General features: G+C 43.8%; 1 protein-coding gene across 2 annotated transcripts in view; it reads right to left on the reverse strand.

Moving 5' to 3' along the window:
- zgc:158766 (uncharacterized protein LOC100009641 homolog) overlaps nucleotides 1–17,058 on the reverse strand; it is an 81,932-nt gene that overhangs the window by 18,522 nt on the left and 46,352 nt on the right. For both annotated transcript variants that reach the window (XM_055903092.1, XM_055903091.1), the window contains exons 10-19: nucleotides 16,787–16,929; nucleotides 16,391–16,529; nucleotides 15,871–15,993; nucleotides 15,591–15,755; nucleotides 14,575–14,750; nucleotides 12,662–13,513; nucleotides 9,900–10,149; nucleotides 6,647–6,736; nucleotides 5,973–6,197; nucleotides 167–337 (exon numbers count right to left, since the gene is read on the reverse strand). In XM_055903092.1, the coding sequence (XP_055759067.1) occupies nucleotides 167–337; nucleotides 5,973–6,197; nucleotides 6,647–6,736; nucleotides 9,900–10,149; nucleotides 12,662–13,513; nucleotides 14,575–14,750; nucleotides 15,591–15,755; nucleotides 15,871–15,993; nucleotides 16,391–16,529; nucleotides 16,787–16,929 (2,334 nt within the window). The remainder of the gene's footprint in view (nucleotides 1–166; nucleotides 338–5,972; nucleotides 6,198–6,646; nucleotides 6,737–9,899; nucleotides 10,150–12,661; nucleotides 13,514–14,574; nucleotides 14,751–15,590; nucleotides 15,756–15,870; nucleotides 15,994–16,390; nucleotides 16,530–16,786; nucleotides 16,930–17,058) is intronic.

Here is a 17,058-nt window from a genome sequence, read left to right on the forward strand (position 1 = left end):
AACCCTGCTAACTGTGGTTCCACACCTCACAATAAACGATGCAAACATCACTACACAACAATATAGCCTAATGTTAGCCAACTGGCTGAAATGATTTAAGGTAGAACGTCATATTACTTCATAGTTCCTAACGTCATAGTAGATATAAAACCCTCTGTGTTGTCACCTTGTAGGACTGCTTGTAGATGTACAGGTCGTATCCTCCCTCAATCTTTTTGCTTTTGCTGAAGAGGATGAGGTCCTCGAACAGGAAGACGTGACGGAGGTACTTCCTGCGGCCGCTCCACACGATGAACTCATCCTGACACCTCAGCTGACCCTGTTCCTTCAGGTTCACCTACAGCAGCAGAGACCTTTCACATGACTTACGCTCACATTTTCTTACAAACAAATAATTATACCTGGAAACATATGTTTACATTGTCACTTCTCTCTCTCTCTGTCTCTCTCTGTCTGTCTGCCTGTCTGTCTGCCTGTCTGTCTCTCTCTGTCTCTCTCTGTCTCTCTCTGTCTGTCTCTCTCTCTCTGTCTCTCTCTGTCTCTCTCTGTCTCTCTCTGTCTGCATGTCTGTCTCTGTCTCTCTCTGTCTCTCTCTGTCTCTCTCTGTCTCTCTCTGTCTCTGTCTCTCTCTGTCTGTCTCTCTCTCTCTGTCTCTCTCTGTCTCTCTCTGCCTGTCAATTCAATTCAATTCAATTCAATTCAAGGGGCTTTATTGGCATGGGAAACATGTGTTAACATTGCCAAAGCAAATGAGGTAGACAATACACAAAAGTGAAACAAACAAAACGAATTAACAGTAAACATTACATATACAGAAGTTTCAAAACAATAAAGACATTACGAGTGTCATATTAAATATATACAGTGTTGTAACAATGTATAAATGGTTAAAGCACACAAGTTAAAATAAGTAAGCATAAATATGGGTTGTATTTACAATGGTGTTTGTTTTTCACTGGTTGCCCTTTTCTTGTGGCAACAGGTCACAAATCTTGCTGCTGTGATGGCACACTGTGGAATTTCACCCAGTAGATATGGGAGTTTATCAAAATTGGATTTGTTTTCGAATTCTTTGTGGATCTGTGTGATCTGAGGGAAATATGTGTCTCTAATATGGTCATACATTGGGCAGGAGGTTAGGAAGTGCAGCTCGGTTTCCACCTCATTTTGTGGGCAGTGTGCACATAGCCTGTCTTCTCTTGAGAGCCATGTCTGCCTACGGCGGCCTTTCTCAATAGCAAGGCTATGCTCACTGAGTCTGTACATAGTCAAAGCTTGGGTTTGGGTCAGTCACAGTGGTCAGGTATTCTGCCACTGTGTACTCTCTGTTTAGGGCCAAATAGCATTCTAGTTTGCTCTGTTTTTTTGTTAATTCTTTCCAATGTGTCAAGTAATTATCTTTTTGTTTTCTCATGATTTGGTTGGGTCTAATTGTGCTGTTGTCCTGGGGCTTTGTGGGGTGTGTTTGTGTTTGTGAACAGAGCCCTAGGACCAGTTTGCTTAGGGGACTCTTCTCCAGGTTCATCTCTCTGTAGGTGATGGCTTTGTTATGGAAGGTTTGGGAATCGCTTCCTTTTAGGTGGTTGTAGAATTTAACGTCTCTTTTCTGGATTTTGATAATTAGTGGGTATCGGCCTAATTCTGCTCTGCATGCATTATTTGGTGTTCTGCGTTGTACACGGAGGATATTTTTGCAGAATTCTGCATGCAGAGTCTCAATTTGGTGTTTGCCCCATTTTGTGAAATCTTGGTTGGTGAGCGGGCCCCAGACCTCACAACCATAAAGGGCAATGGGCTCTATGACTGATTCAAGTATTTTTAGCCAGATCCTAATTGGTATGTTGAAATTTATGTTCCTTTTGATGGCATAGAATGCCCTTCTTGCCTTGTCTCTCAGATCGTTCACAGCTTTGTGGAAGTTACCTGTGGTGCTGATGTTTAGGCCGAGGTATGTATAGTTTTTTGTGTGCTCTAGGGCAACGGTGTCTAGATGGAATTTGTGGTCCTGGCGACTGGACCTTTTTTGGAACACCATTATTTTGGTCTTACTGAGATTTACTGTCAGGGCCCAGGTCTGGCAGAATCTGTGCAGAAGATCTAGGTGCTGCTGTAGTCCCTCCTTGGTTGGTGACAGAAGTACCAGATCATCAGCAAACAGTAGACATTTGACTTCGGATGTAGTAGGGTGAGACCGGGTGCTGCAGACTGTTCTAGTGCCCGCGCCAATTCGTTGATATATATGTTGAAGAGGGTGGGGCTTAAGCTGCATCCCTGTCTCACCCCACGACCATGTGTGAAGAAATGTGTGTGTTTTTTGCCAATTTTAACCGCACACTTGTTGTTTGTGTACATGGATTTTATAATGTCGTATGTTTTACCCCCAACACCACTTTCCATCAATTTGTATAGCAGACCCTCATGCCAAATTGAGTCGAAGGCTTTTTTGAAATCAACAAAGCATGAGAAGACTTTGCCTTTGTTTTGGTTTTTTTGGTTGTCAATTAGGGTGTGTAGGGTGAATACATGGTCTGTTGTACGGTAATTTGGTAAAAAGCCAATTTGACATTTGCTCAGTACATTGTGTTCATTGAGGAAATGTACGAGTCTACTGTTAATGATAATGCAGAGTATTTTACCAAGGTTACTGTTGACGCATATTCCACGGTAGTTATTGGGGTCAAATTTGTCTCCACTTTTGTGGATTGGGGTGATCAGTCCTTGGTTCCAAATATTGGGGAAGATGCCAGAGCTAAGGACGATGTTAAAGAGTTTTAGTATAGCCAATTGGAATTTGTTGTCTGTATATTTGATCATTTCATTAAGGATACCATCAACACCACAGGCCTTTTTGGGTTGGAGGGTTTTTATTTTGTCCTGTAACTCATTCAAGGTAATTGGAGAATCCAGTGGGTTCTGGTAGTTTTTAATAGTTGATTCTAGTATTTGTATTTGATCATGTATATGTTTTTGCTCTTTATTCTTTGTTATAGAGCCAAAAAGATTGGAGAAGTGGTTTACCCATACATCTCCATTTTGGATAGATAATTCTTCGTGTTGTTGTTTGTTTAGTGTTTTCCAATTTTCCCAGAATTGGTTAGAGTCTATGGATTCTTCAATTACATTGAGCTGATTTCTGACATGCTGTTCCTTCTTTTTCCGTAGTGTATTTCTGTATTGTTTTAGTGATTCACCATAGTGAAGGCGTAGACTCAGGTTTTCCGGGTCTCTATGTTTTTGGTTGGACAGGTTTCTCAATTTATTTCTTAGATTTTTGCATTCTTCATCAAACCATTTGTCATTGTTGTTCATTTTCTTCGGTTTTCTATTTGAGATTTTTAGATTTGATAGGGAAGCTGAGAGGTCAAATATACTGTTAAGATTTTCTACTGCCAAGTTTACACCTTCACTAATGCAGTGGAACGTTTTACCCAGGAAGTTGTCTAAAAGGGATTGGATTTGCTGTTGCCTAATTGTTTTTTGGTAGGTTTCCAAACTGCATTCCTTCCATCTATAGCATTTCTTATTGTTACTCAGTTCATTTGGCTTTGACAGTTCTACTGTCTATCTCTCTCTGTCTCTCTCTGCCTGTCTCTCTCTGCCTGTCTCTCTCTGTCTCTCTCTGCCTGTCTCTCTCTCTCTCTGTCTCTCTCTCTCTCTCTCTCTCTGTCTCTCTCTCTCTCTCTGCCTGTCTCTCTCTCTCTGTCTCTCTCTGTCTGTCTGTCTGTCTGTCTGTCTGTCTGCCTGTCTGTCTGTCTCTCTCTGTCTGTCTGCCTGTCTGTCTGTCTGCCTGTCTGTCTCTCTCTGTCTCTCTCTGCCTGTCTCTCTCTCTCTGTCTCTCTCTGTCTCTCTCTGCCTGTCTCTCTCTCTCTGTCTCTGTCTGTCTGCATGTCTGTCTCTCTCTGTCTCTCTCTGTCTCTCTCTGCCTGTCTCTCTCTCTCTGTCTCTCTCTCTCTGTCTCTCTCTGCCTGTCTCTCTCTGTCTGTCTGTCTGCCTGTCTGTCTCTCTCTGTCTGTTTGTCTGCCTGTCTGCATGTCTGTCTCTCTCTGTCTCTGTCTGTCTCTGTCTGTCTCTCTGTCTGTCTGTCTGGTACATTTTTCATATGGGTGGTCCCAGTGGGAATTGAATGCCGGTGCCTCTACTGTTCTACTGCTCTACAGTTCTACTGTTCTACTACTCTACTGTTCTACAGCTCTACTGCTCTACTGTTCTACTACTCTACTGCTCTACTGCTCTACTGCTCTACTGCTCTACTGTTCTACTGCTCTACTGCTCTACTGCTCTACTGTTCTACTGCTCTACTGCTCTACTGCTCTACTGTTCTAGTGCTCTACTGCTCTACTGCTCTACTGCTCTACTGTTCTACTACTCTACTGCTCTACTGCTCTACTGCTCTACTGTTCTACTGCTCTACTGTTCTACTGCTCTACTGTTCTACTGTTCTACTGTTCTACTGCTCTACTGTTCTACTGCTCTACTGCTCTACTGCTTTATCTTCTGCTCTACTGTTCTACTGCTCTACTGTTCTACTGTTCTACTGCTCTACTGCTCTACTGCTCTATCTACTGCTCTACTGTTCTACTGCTCTACTGTTCTACTGCTCTACTGTTCTACTGTTCTACTGCTCTATCTACTGCTCTACTGCTCTATCTACTGCTCTACTGTTCTACTGTTCTACTGTTCTACAGCTCTACTGCTCTACTGTTCTACTGTTCTACAGCTCTACTGCTCTACTGCTCTACTGTTCTACTGTTCTACTGCTCTACTGTTCTACTGCTCTACTGCTCTACTGCTCTACTGTTCTACTGTTCTACTGCTCTACTGTTCTATCTACTGTTCTACTGTTCTACTACTCTACTGTTCTACTGCTCTATCTACTGTTCTACTACTCTACTGTTCTACTGTTCTACTGTTCTACTACTCTACTCTTCTACTCTTCTACTGTTCTACTGTTCTACTACTCTACTGTTCTACTACTCTACTACTCTACTACTCTACTGTTCTACTGTTCTACTGTTCTACTACTCTACTGTTCTACTGTTCTACTACTCTACTACTCTACTGTTCTACTGTTCTACTGTTCTACTGTTCTACTGCTCTACTGCTCTACTGTTCTACTGTTCTACTACTCTACTGTTCTACTGTTCTACTGTTCTACTACTCTACTGTTCTACTGTTCTACTACTCTACTGTTCTACTACTCTACTGTTCTACTGTTCTACTGCTCTACTGTTCTACTGTTCTACTGTTCTACTGCTCTACTGTTCTACTGTTCTACTACTCTACTGTTCTACTGTTCTACTGTTCTACTACTCTACTGTTCTACTGTTCTACTGTTCTACTGTTCTACTGTTCTACTGCTCTACGGTTCTACTGTTCTACTGTTCTACTACTCTACTGTTCTACTGTTCTACTGTTCTACTACTCTACTGTTCTACTGTTCTACTACTCTACTGTTCTACTGTTCTACTGTTCTACTGTTCTACTGCTCTACTGTTCTACTGTTCTATCTACTGTTCTACTGTTCTACTACTCTACTGTTCTACTGTTCTACTACTCTACTGTTCTACTGTTCTACTGCTCTACTGTTCTACTGTTCTATCTACTGTTCTACTGCTCTACTGTTCTATCTACTGTTCTACTGTTCGACTGTTCTACTACTCTACTGTTCTACTACTCTACTGTTCTACTGTTCTACTACTCTACTGTTCTACTGTTCTACTGCTCTACTGTTCTACTGTTCTACTGTTCTATCTACTGTTCTACTGTTCTACTGCTCTACTGTTCTATCTACTGTTCTACTGTTCTACTGTTCTACTACTCTACTGTTCTACTGTTCTACTACTCTACTGTTCTACTGTTCTACTGCTCTACTGTTCTATCTACTGTTCTACTGTTCTACTGCTCTACTGTTCTATCTACTGTTCTACTGCTCTACTGTTCTACTGTTCTACTGCTCCATCCTCCCGACTTACATCACATCCTCGGATGGCGTCCATGGCCAGCAGGTCGTTGCCGTGGCGCAGCTGGAACTTAACCATCTCCTCTGCGGTGCGGAGGTCAGAGAGCTCCTGTTCCTGGGACTGACCACACTCCTTGATCAGGTCCTTCAGCAGCAGGGCGTACTTAGACATCCTCTGGATGGGCTTCAGCAGGTAGGACGCCAGGTCCATCTTATCACCCAGCTCCAACTGCTTGTTCTGGGGAGAGGTCAGAGGTCAGGATACATACAGAAAGATAAACGGACCAGCAGACAGGTAGGACACCAGGTCCATCTTATCACCCAGCTCCAACTGGTTGTTCTGGATAGCAGACACACTCAAAGAGGAGGATGAGAGGGGATGTTGGACTCTGTATGCAGACGTACAATAGCTTTTCTAAATGGGAATTCTGATGTCAATTCAACTCTTCCATTCTACATAGGCAGACGTCCAGTAGCTATGTAACGTTTGACAATGGGAATTCTACTGTTACTCAATGTAGAACTAGCAGATATACACTAGTAGCACCCTGTATGATGTTTGGCTCACACGCCTTTACAATTAGCCTGTTGCTGTGAAGTAGTTTGGTTCATATTGGTTAAAGGTTAGGGCTGGTGTAGTACAGCTGATCCTACAACGTTAGTAACCAGAGCCGTTTCCAGACGCACCTTAAAGAATCCATTCCCGTGGCTGGTGAGTAGAGCGTCAGACTGTGGCTTGTTCTTGCTGTAGAGAGCGTACATTCCAAACTGATCCTCCTGCACACAGGAATAACACGTTACCACTCTGACGACAGTCAAACTGATCCTCCTGCACACAGGAATAACAAGTTACCACTCTGACGACAGTCAAACTGATCCTCCTGCACACAGGAATAACAAGTTACCACTCTGACAATAGTCAAACTGATCCTCCTGCACACAGGAATAACACGTTACCACTCTGACGACAGTCAAACTGATCCTCCTGCACACAGGAATAACAAGTTACCACTCTGACGACAGTCAAACTGATCCTCCTGCACACAGGAATAACAAGTTACCACTCTGACTACAGTCAAACTGATCCTCCTGCACACAGGAATAACACGTTACCACTCTGACGACAGTCAAACTGATCCTCCTGCACACAGAAATAACAAGTTACCACTCTGACGACAGTCAAACTGATCCTCCTGCACACAGGAATAACACGTTACCACTCTGACTACAGTCAAACTGATCCTCCTGCACACAGGAATAACAAGTTACCACTCTGACTACAGTCAAACTGATCCTCCTGCACACAGGAATAACACGTTACCACTCTGACTACAGTCAAACTGATCCTCCTGCACACAGGAATAACAAGTTACCACTCTGACTACAGTCAAACTGATCCTCCTGCACACAGGAATAACAAGTTACCACTCTGACAATAGTCAAAGGTACACACACAGGATGTGTTCCAAATGGCACCATATTCTCTATCTAGTGCACTACTTTTGAATAGGGCCCAAAGAGAATAGGGTGCATTATTTAGGGAATAGGGTGCCATTTGGGACGTGGTACCGGCGTTCTGCGCTAGGACTAAATACAGAGACTAATTTAGCTCATGAGGCCTGGTTTCCATCAACCAACCATTAGGATTACATCAACCAATCATTAGAATACCATTAACCAACCATTAGAATGCCATCAACCAACCATTAGAATACCATCAACCAACCATTAGAATACCATCAACCAACCATTAGAATACCATCAACCAACCAATAGAATACCATCAACCAACCATTAGAATACCATCAACCAACCATTAGGATTCCATCAACCAACCATTAGAATACCATCAACCAACCATTAGAATACCATCAACCAACCATTAGGATTCCATTAACCAACCATTAGGATTCCATCAACCAACCATTAGTGTTCAATCAACCAACCATTAGGATTCCATCAACCAACCATTAGAATACCATTAACCAACCATTAGAATGCCATCAACCAACCATTAGGATTACATCAACCAACCATTAGAATTCCATCAACCAACCATTAGGATTCCATCAACCAACCATTAGTGTTCAATCAACCAACCATTAGGATTCCATTAACCAACCATTAGAATAACATTAACCAACCATTAGGATTCCATCAACCAACCATTAGAATACCATTAACCAACCATTAGAATGCCATCAACCAACCATTAGGATTCCATCAACCAACCATTAGGATTCCATTAACCAACCATTAGAATACCATTAACCAACCATTAGAATACCATCAACCAACCATTAGGATTCCATTAACCAACCATTAGGATTCCATTTGATTTCAACTAAAACCTCAACAGATATTTGTTTATAGTTGAGTGAGTTAGGTCCCCACCAATAGTAACACATGTTTATAGGAACATTTTTAAAAGTAACTAATTAAAATCATATTCTGTCAACTCATACCCAGGTCATGTCGTTGACTCGTCTTATACTTGTAGTTGTGGACAAGAGAAAAAGCATTCGGTAAAAGCCCACCTCAAAGGTCAAAGGTCACCTCAAAGGTCAAATAATTAAAAGAGTGTTTGTGTTTTCCTAAGAAAGTTAGTGAACGACAACAGACAGTCCAATATGTAGATCACTCTGCGAGAACTAGGTCACTGGGTTTTAGTGTGTCAGTCCCCAGCCCCAGGGCACTGTGACTCTCTCTCTCTCTCTCTCTCTCTCGTTATGTTTCCATACCACTGACTTCTCTACAGGACCTGTACCAGATATCTGACTGAGAGATCTGATGAAGGGTCTCATAGACTGAAACATCACAATCGTTCAATCTTTTCAACCTAATATTTCATCAAATGACACTTTTTTTTATATATGGAGAGAGTTGCACCTCACATTCATTTGCAGTAGTTTGGGACACATTCATTTGCAGTAGTTTGGGACACATTCATTTGCAGTAGTTTGGGACACATTCATTTGCAGTAGTTTGGGACACATTCATTTGCAGTAGTTTGGGACACATTCATTTGCAGTAGTTTGGGACACATTCATTTGCAGTAGTTTGGGACACATTCATTTGCAGTAGTTTGGGACACATTCATTTGCAGTAGTTTGGGACACATTCATTTGCAGTAGTTTGGGACACATTCATTTGCAGTAGTTTGGGACACATTCATTTGCAGTAGTTTGGGACACATTCATTTGCAGTAGTTTGGGACACATTCATTTGCAGTAGTTTGGGACACATTTTTAGTGACTTCTTTAATGTACTTCTTTAATTCTCTCATAATGAAGGATATGGAATGTATCTGGTCTGACTGAGCTGATTGAGGGACATGTATATCAACCAGCCTGTCAGAGAGAGAGGTCATTGGGTCTCTCGTGTATTGTCTTGTATTGTGTTTCCAGCAGTGTGCCTGTTTCTAGCCTGAGGCTACAGACTAAAGTCTGTCTGTCTAGGACAGGGATGGGCAACTTTGATGGGGGTGGGGACCACAACATATCTGATCATCATGAGGGGACACAGTTGCTCACAGTTTACCATGGGGTGTAGAGAAATGTTGCTGTTTTAAAGCTAGTTTGCTGCTCTAGCTCCAACAGTGCCTAGCAGTACAAAACGTTACCCTCATGTTGATGTTTGTGATCCTAGTAAAAAAAAGGTGTGCACTCATCTTAAGACTTATGTGTCTGAGGAAGTAGCTGCTGATAGACAGGGGAGAGTGTCTGTCTGTCTGTCTGTCTGTCTGTCTGTCTGTCTGTCTGTCTGTCTGTCTGTCTGTCTGTCTGTCTGTCTGTCTGTCTGTCTGTCATCATGACTCACATGTCTGAGGAAGCAGCTGCTGATGGACAGGGGAGAGTGTCTGTCTGTCTGTCTGTCTGTCTGTCTGTCTGTCTGTCTGTCTGTCTGTCTGTCTGTCTGTCTGTCTGTCATCATGACTCACATGTCTGAGGAAGCAGCTGCTGATGGACAGGGGAGAGTGGGCGGAGGCCTCCAGCTCTTTCAGGAAGTACTGGCAGTGGAAGTTACACAGTTTCTCCATGTTGCCAAAGATAATGCTGCGTTTCCCCCAGAGGTCCTGAGGCAGGTCCAGACGCTCCATCTCTGGGAAGTAGTGCTCGATGACGTAGCTGAGGGAACGCACATACTCCCTCTCCGTGGAGATCATCTCAGCCATGATGTGCCGCACTTTACTGTTGACACAGAGATCCTATCATTTACTGTTGAGGAGGGAAGACAGAGATCCTATCATTTACTGTTGAGGAGGGAAGAGACAGAGATTCTATCATTTACTGTTGAGGAGGGAAGGAACAGAGATCCTATCATTTACTGTTGAGGAGAGAAGACAGAGATCCTATCATTTACTGTTGAGGAGGGAAGACAGAGATCCTATCATTTACTGTTGAGGAGGGAAGACAGAGATCCTATCATTTACTGTTGAGGAGGGAAGAGACAGAGATCCTATCATTTACTGTTGAGGAGGGAAGACAGAGATCCTATCATTTACTGTTGAGGAGGGAAGACAGAGATCCTATCATTTACTGTTGAGGAGGGAAGACAGAGATCCTATCATTTACTGTTGAGGAGGGAAGACAGAGATCCTAACATTCACTGTTGAGGAGGGAAGACAGAGATCCTATCATTTACTGTTGAGGAGGGAAGAGACAGAGATCCTATCATTTACTGTTGAGGAGGGAAGACAGAGATCCTATCATTTACTGTTGAGGAGGGAAGACAGAGATCCTATCATTCACTGTTGAGGAGGGAAGAGACAGAGATCCTATCATTTACTGTTGAGGAGGGAAGAGACAGAGATCCTATCATTTACTGTTGAGGAGGGAAGAGACAGAGATCCTATCATTTACTGTTGAGGAGGGAAGGAACAGAGATCCTATCATTTACTGTTGAGGAGGGAAGAGACAGAGATCCTATCATTTACTGTTGAGGAGGGAAGACAGAGATCCTATCATTTACTGTTGAGGAGGGAAGGAACAGAGATCCTATCATTTACTGTTGAGGAGGGAAGACAGAGATCCTATCATTTACTGTTGAGGAGGGAAGGAACAGAGATCCTATCATTTACTGTTGAGGAGGGAAGGAACAGAGATCCTATCATTTACTGTTGAGGAGGGAAGACAGAGATCCTATCATTTACTGTTGAGGAGGGAAGACAGAGATCCTATCATTTACTGTTGAGGAGGGAAGACAGAGATCCTATCATTCACTGTTGAGGAGGGAAGACAGAGATCCTATCATTTACTGTTGAGGAGGGAAGGAACAGAGATCCTATCATTTACTGTTGAGGAGGGAAGACAGAGATCCTATCATTTACTGTTGAGGAGGGAAGACAGAGATCCTATCATTTACTGTTGAGGAGGGAAGACAGAGATCCTATCATTTACTGTTGAGGAGGGAAGGAACAGAGATCCTATCATTTACTGTTGAGGAGGGAAGACAGAGATCCTATCATTTACTGTTGAGGAGGGAAGAGACAGAGATCCTATCATTTACTGTTGAGGAGGGAAGACAGAGATCCTATCATTTACTGTTGAGGAGGGAAGACAGAGATCCTATCATTTACTGTTGAGGAGGGAAGACAGAGATCCTATCATTTACTGTTGAGGAGGGAAGAGACAAAGATCCTATCATTTACTGTTGAGGAGGGAAGACAGAGATCCTATCATTTACTGTTGAGGAGGGAAGACAGAGATCCTATCATTTACTGTTGAGGAGGGAAGACAGAGATCCTATCATTCAATGAATGAACGTTTTTCTGACCAAAATGGCAGATTTTTCATTCATGTTGCTAGGATGCCAATGGCCACTCTAGTGTTCTATTTAATTACGTGGTAAGAGATACGGAGCCGTGAATCCATATGGACCCTGGTCAAAAGTAGTGCACTATATAGGGAATAGGGCCCTGGTCTAACGTAGTGCACTATATAGGGAATAGGGCCCTGGTCTAAAGTAGTGCACTATATATGGAATAGGACCCTGGTGTAACGTAGTGCACTATATAGGGAATAGGGCCCTGGTCTAAAGTAGTGCACTATATAGGGAATAGGGCCCTGGTCTAAAGTAGTGCACTATATAGGGAATAGGGCCCTGGTGTAACGTAGTGCACTATATAGGGAATAGGGCCCTGGTGTAACGTAGTGCACTATATAGGGAATAGGGCCCTGGTCTAAAGTAGTGCACTATATAGGGAATAGGGCCCTGGTCTAAAGTAGTGCACTATATAGGGAATAGGGCCCTGGTGTAACGTAGTGCACTATATAGGGAATAGGGCCCTGGTCTAAAGTAGTGCACTATATAGGGAATAGGGCCCTGGTCTAAAGTAGTGCACTATATAGGGAATAGAGTGCCATTTGGGACACAATCAATATTATTTTGTTAATTCAGCTGACAGTGTGTCCTGTAGCCTGGCAGGTGGGGCCAGTAACCGAAAGGTTGCTGGATTGAATCCCTGAACTGACAAGGTAAAAATCTGTCGTTTTGTCCCTGAGCAAGGCAGTTAACCCACTGTTCCCCGGGCCCTGAGCAAGGCAGTTAACCCACTGTTCCCCGGGCCCCGAAGACGTGGACGTTGATTAAGTCAGCCCCCCCACCTGCACCTCTCTGATTCAGAGGGTTAAATGAGGAAGACACATTTCAGTTGAAGGCGTTTAGTTGTACAACTGACTAGGTTTCCCTCTTTCCCCTCACCTGCTATGCTTCTTTCCATCTCCCTCTGGGTGTCTGGTGGGGGAGGACATGCTGTGGCTGCGTCCCAGCGCCGGGCTCACCACCTCAGGCCTCTGCAGCTTCTTCTCCACCGACACGTTGTTTGCCACCTCCAGCCCCTTGATGTACACCCCCGTGTAGCCATGCAGGTGGCTGGTGTCAACGTGGCCACCGCCACCGTCCTGCGCCGCCGGCAGCTCATAGCTCAGCGTCTTCTTCATGATCTTCTTGAGCGGCTGTTTGCGGTGCTGGCGGTGCTGGTGGTGATGGTGGAGTGGCGTCCCAGAGGACGAATAGACAGGCTCCGAGTGGCAGGAGGCGGCCCCCAGGGAGTCGATGGTGCAGTCGCTGTCCGTGTCGTCGAACAGAGAGGGGCTCTGCCGCAGCTTGAGGTGGAGGGGGTCTCCCTCTGGGGTGGGGGGGGAGGGGAAGAGGGAGGAGGAGGTGAAGGAGCAGGAGGAGGGGCTCTTGTTGTTGTTGGAGGAGAAGGGCCCTGTGGAGTGAGGCTTGGTTTCTTCCTCAAACGCCAGCGACGACACTATGATCCTTGACCCTGGAGTGGGCAACTCAGGTAAAACAAGATCCCCTGCAACAGCCACGCGCTGCTCCGTGTGAGTGCAGCCCCCCTGTCTGTCTGCAGTCTCTGACGGGTCTTTGGCTAGATTTCTGGCTTCAGAGTTAGAGGCTGCAGAGTTAGAAGCTGCAGAGTTAGAAGCTGCAGAGTCAGAGGCTTCAGTAGCTGCTGCTGTGGCCTGGGCCAGGGTTTCCTCCAGCTGGTTCTTGGTCTGTTGACACTTGGTCCACAGGACGTTCCACTGATGGGTCTGCCGGGGGCTGACCAGAGGGAGAGAGACAAGGTCAGTGGAAAAAACGTGTGTAGTGTGAAGTTGCCCCAAGACACTCATCTAGGGTAAGTTTTTCATTTCCCCCACTAATGGTGAAGGTTCGGAATGGGGGAGGGGAAGCTGATCCTAGATCTGTACTTAGGGGAAACTGCACCCCAAAGTGAAAAAAGACCCCTAAATGATTTATTTATTATTTGAAATAAAAACAACAAACAAATAATACTTAGTAGCAATAATAATATGGTAACTACAGTCTAATAATAATAACTATGAAATAATAGTAATAATAATAACCGTGACATAATAATACTACTAATAATAACTATGACATAATAATAATAATAACTATGACATAATAATAATAATATAGTAAGTACTGTCTAATAATAATAACTGTGACATACTAATACTAATAATAATAACTATGACATAATAATAACTATGACATAATAATAATACTAATAATAACTATGACATAATAATAATAATATAGTAACTACTGTCTAATAATAATAACTATGACATAATAGCTCAGAAAATGCCGTCCTACAGCAATAGGCGACTGCCTAATCCTGCCTAATGAGCGGGCCAGCCGTGGTCCAAGAAGTTTTGATTTGTGTCCTTCTAGGAAGACACATTGTTTTCTATTCCTAAAATAGCAATGGCAAGTGGAATCAAAAAAAGACAAAAAGGCGGCCAATATGATGCAGAAAACTTAAATTAACTTTCACAAAGAAATTAACAAAAAAGTAGCTATACTATTAGGATTTAGGATCGTATTTGGATCTGCATTAGCTGTTGCTGAAGCTATCCTGCTCTTTCCTGTCCTACCCTATGCTACTCTTTCCTATCCTATGCTATACTAGTCTTTCCTATCCTACCATATTCTACTCTTTCCTATCCTACCCTAATTGACCCCACCCTATCCTACCCCATCCTACTCTTTCCTATCCTACCCCATCCTACTCTTTCCCATCCTACCTTATCCTATCCTACTCAACCCTACCCCACCCTATCCTTCCCCAGCCTATCTTACAGCAGGTGGTATACCTGTCCAAGGACAGGACCATATCATTCAGGGGGCTGAAGTTGTCCAGGGAGAACGTGGAGGCCTCCATCTGATAGTCCTGGAGGATCTCAAGTACTGCAGGAGGGAGGCTCACACCACTGCTCTCCAGGTTCAGCTGCCTGAAGTAGTCCTGGCAGTGCTCCATCCACTGGTTAGCCTGCAGGACAGGACGGATAGTACGTAGAAATAGAATTAGAACAGACACTGAGTGGACAAAACATTAAGAACACCTGTTTGTTCAATGACACAGACTGACCAGGTGAATCCAGGTGAAATCTATGATCCCTTATTTATGTCACTTTGTTAAATCCACTTCAATCAGTGTAGATGAAGGGGAGGAGACAGGTTAAAGAAGGATTTTTAAGCCTTGAGACAATTGAGACATGGATTGTGTATGTGTTCCATTCAGAGCATGAATGGGCAATACAAAATATTTATAAGTTCCTTTCAATGGGGTATGGTAGTAGGTGCCAGGCACACCGGTTTATGTCATGAACTGTAACGCTGCTGGGTTTTTCATGCTCAACAGATTCCAGTGTATCAAGGAGGGTCCACCAAACAAAGGACATCCAGCCAACTTGACACAACTGTGGGAAGCATATGGAGTCAACATGGGCCAGCATCCCTGTGGAACGCTTTCGACGCCTTGTAGAGTCCATGTCCTGACGAATTGAGTCTGTTCTGAGGGCAAAAGGGGGTGCAACTCAATATTAGGAAGGTGTCCTTAATGTTTTGTACACTCAGTGTATATGATTGATATAATGTATAAAATGTGTATCTATTAAAAGGTCAAGGTTCAAACACAGCATCAGAGTAAGGAGGATCAACCCTTACAGTATTCTGTGTCATAAATGGCTCCCTATTCCCTTTTTTGGACCAGGATTCATAGCGCTATTTGGGATGCAGCCCAAAGACATCTCATCACATCCTTTTCCCTCAATCTCTCTTGCTTGATAAATACATGAAGAATGGGAAATGATCCTGGGTCTGTCTTTACCGAGCCGTAGAACTCGTAGAGGTTGGTGAGGATGTCTAGCTGGTTCTTCCTCCTCTCCACTCTGCCCAGGATGGATCCCAGGTGCTGTTTGAAGTCCAGCAAGGCCGAGCTGGGGAGAGACTCCCCTGACTGCCTGACCAGCAGTAAACCCTGCTTCTGCTGCTGCTGTATGTGGACAGAGAGGAGAGGATCGTGGGAAATTTAGTTTATAGAGTCTTAGAGGCCGTTTTCAAAGCAGAAAACAACAAGTCAGGAAGAAATGTACAATGTTTAAACTTACAACTGACTCCTCAAAGAACTGTTCCAAACTCTGCCTCATGTCTTTGACCGTGGCCAGAGAGAGAGGAAGAGAGTCCAGGGGAGAGAGCTGCTTTTCTCCTTCCACACTGAACCACACTTTGATCTGGAGAGAGAGACGGAATGAGATGGGATGAAGGCTGTTGTATAATACGCTAACATCCAATACCTTAGAATCAGGGCCACTGTATCTCATATTATGAGATTACTAGCAGCTTATTAGACATTAGTAGATCAAGTTAGAAATGACTTTAACATACTGTATGTAAGCACAATCACAACGACAGAATGAAATGCCAACAGACAAGCCATCTGTCTGACTGAAGTGAAATCACGTCAGAATGAAATGTCAAAAGACAAGCCATCTGACTGACTGAAGTGAAATCACAACGACAGAATGAAATGACAAAAAACAAGCCATCTGACTGACTGAAGTGAAATCACAACGACAGAATGAAATGCCAACAGACAAGCCATCTGACTGACTGAAGTGAAAATCCCACCTGCTCTGTCTGTTCCTCAAACCTGCGGACCTCCAGCAGACTCTCCAGCTGTTTCAGGGACTTGTTGGAGAGGATCACCAGTTTATGGACCTCCTCATCCACCTGGTTATAAAGGACATTCACCTTGTCCACTGCATCCCTGGATGGACAACAAGGACAACAGTAGGGTGGTAATGAATGACGGTGATGGGTAATATATTTATCATCAGTGACCATAGCTATATATGTTTGTGTTGAGCGTTATGCACCACTGTCTGAATGCTTTATAAAGACGTTATACATAATACATTTTTTTGATTGAACTCAGATGCTTCTCAAACGGCACACTCCCTATATAGTGCACTACATTTGATCCAATAGTAAGTTGTGGTTTTGCAGACCCTCTCCCAGCAGTACCTGTAGTTGTCATTCTCACAGGCCTCGTCCTTCCTGATACGGGCCAGGACTGTTCCTCCCTCCAGCCTCAGTCTGTTCAGACGGGTGTCCTCCAACACACACTTCATCAGAGACCTCTGCTGCTCCAGCACCTCAGATACCTCCTGAACCAGACACACACACACACCACAGTGTTACACACACACACCACGGTGTTACACACACACACACACACACACACACACACACACACACACACACACCACGGTGTTACACACACAGACACCACGGTG

The sequence above is a fragment of the Salvelinus fontinalis genome, chromosome 38 (assembly GCF_029448725.1).
Source record: "Salvelinus fontinalis isolate EN_2023a chromosome 38, ASM2944872v1, whole genome shotgun sequence".
NCBI lineage: Eukaryota > Metazoa > Chordata > Actinopteri > Salmoniformes > Salmonidae > Salvelinus > Salvelinus fontinalis.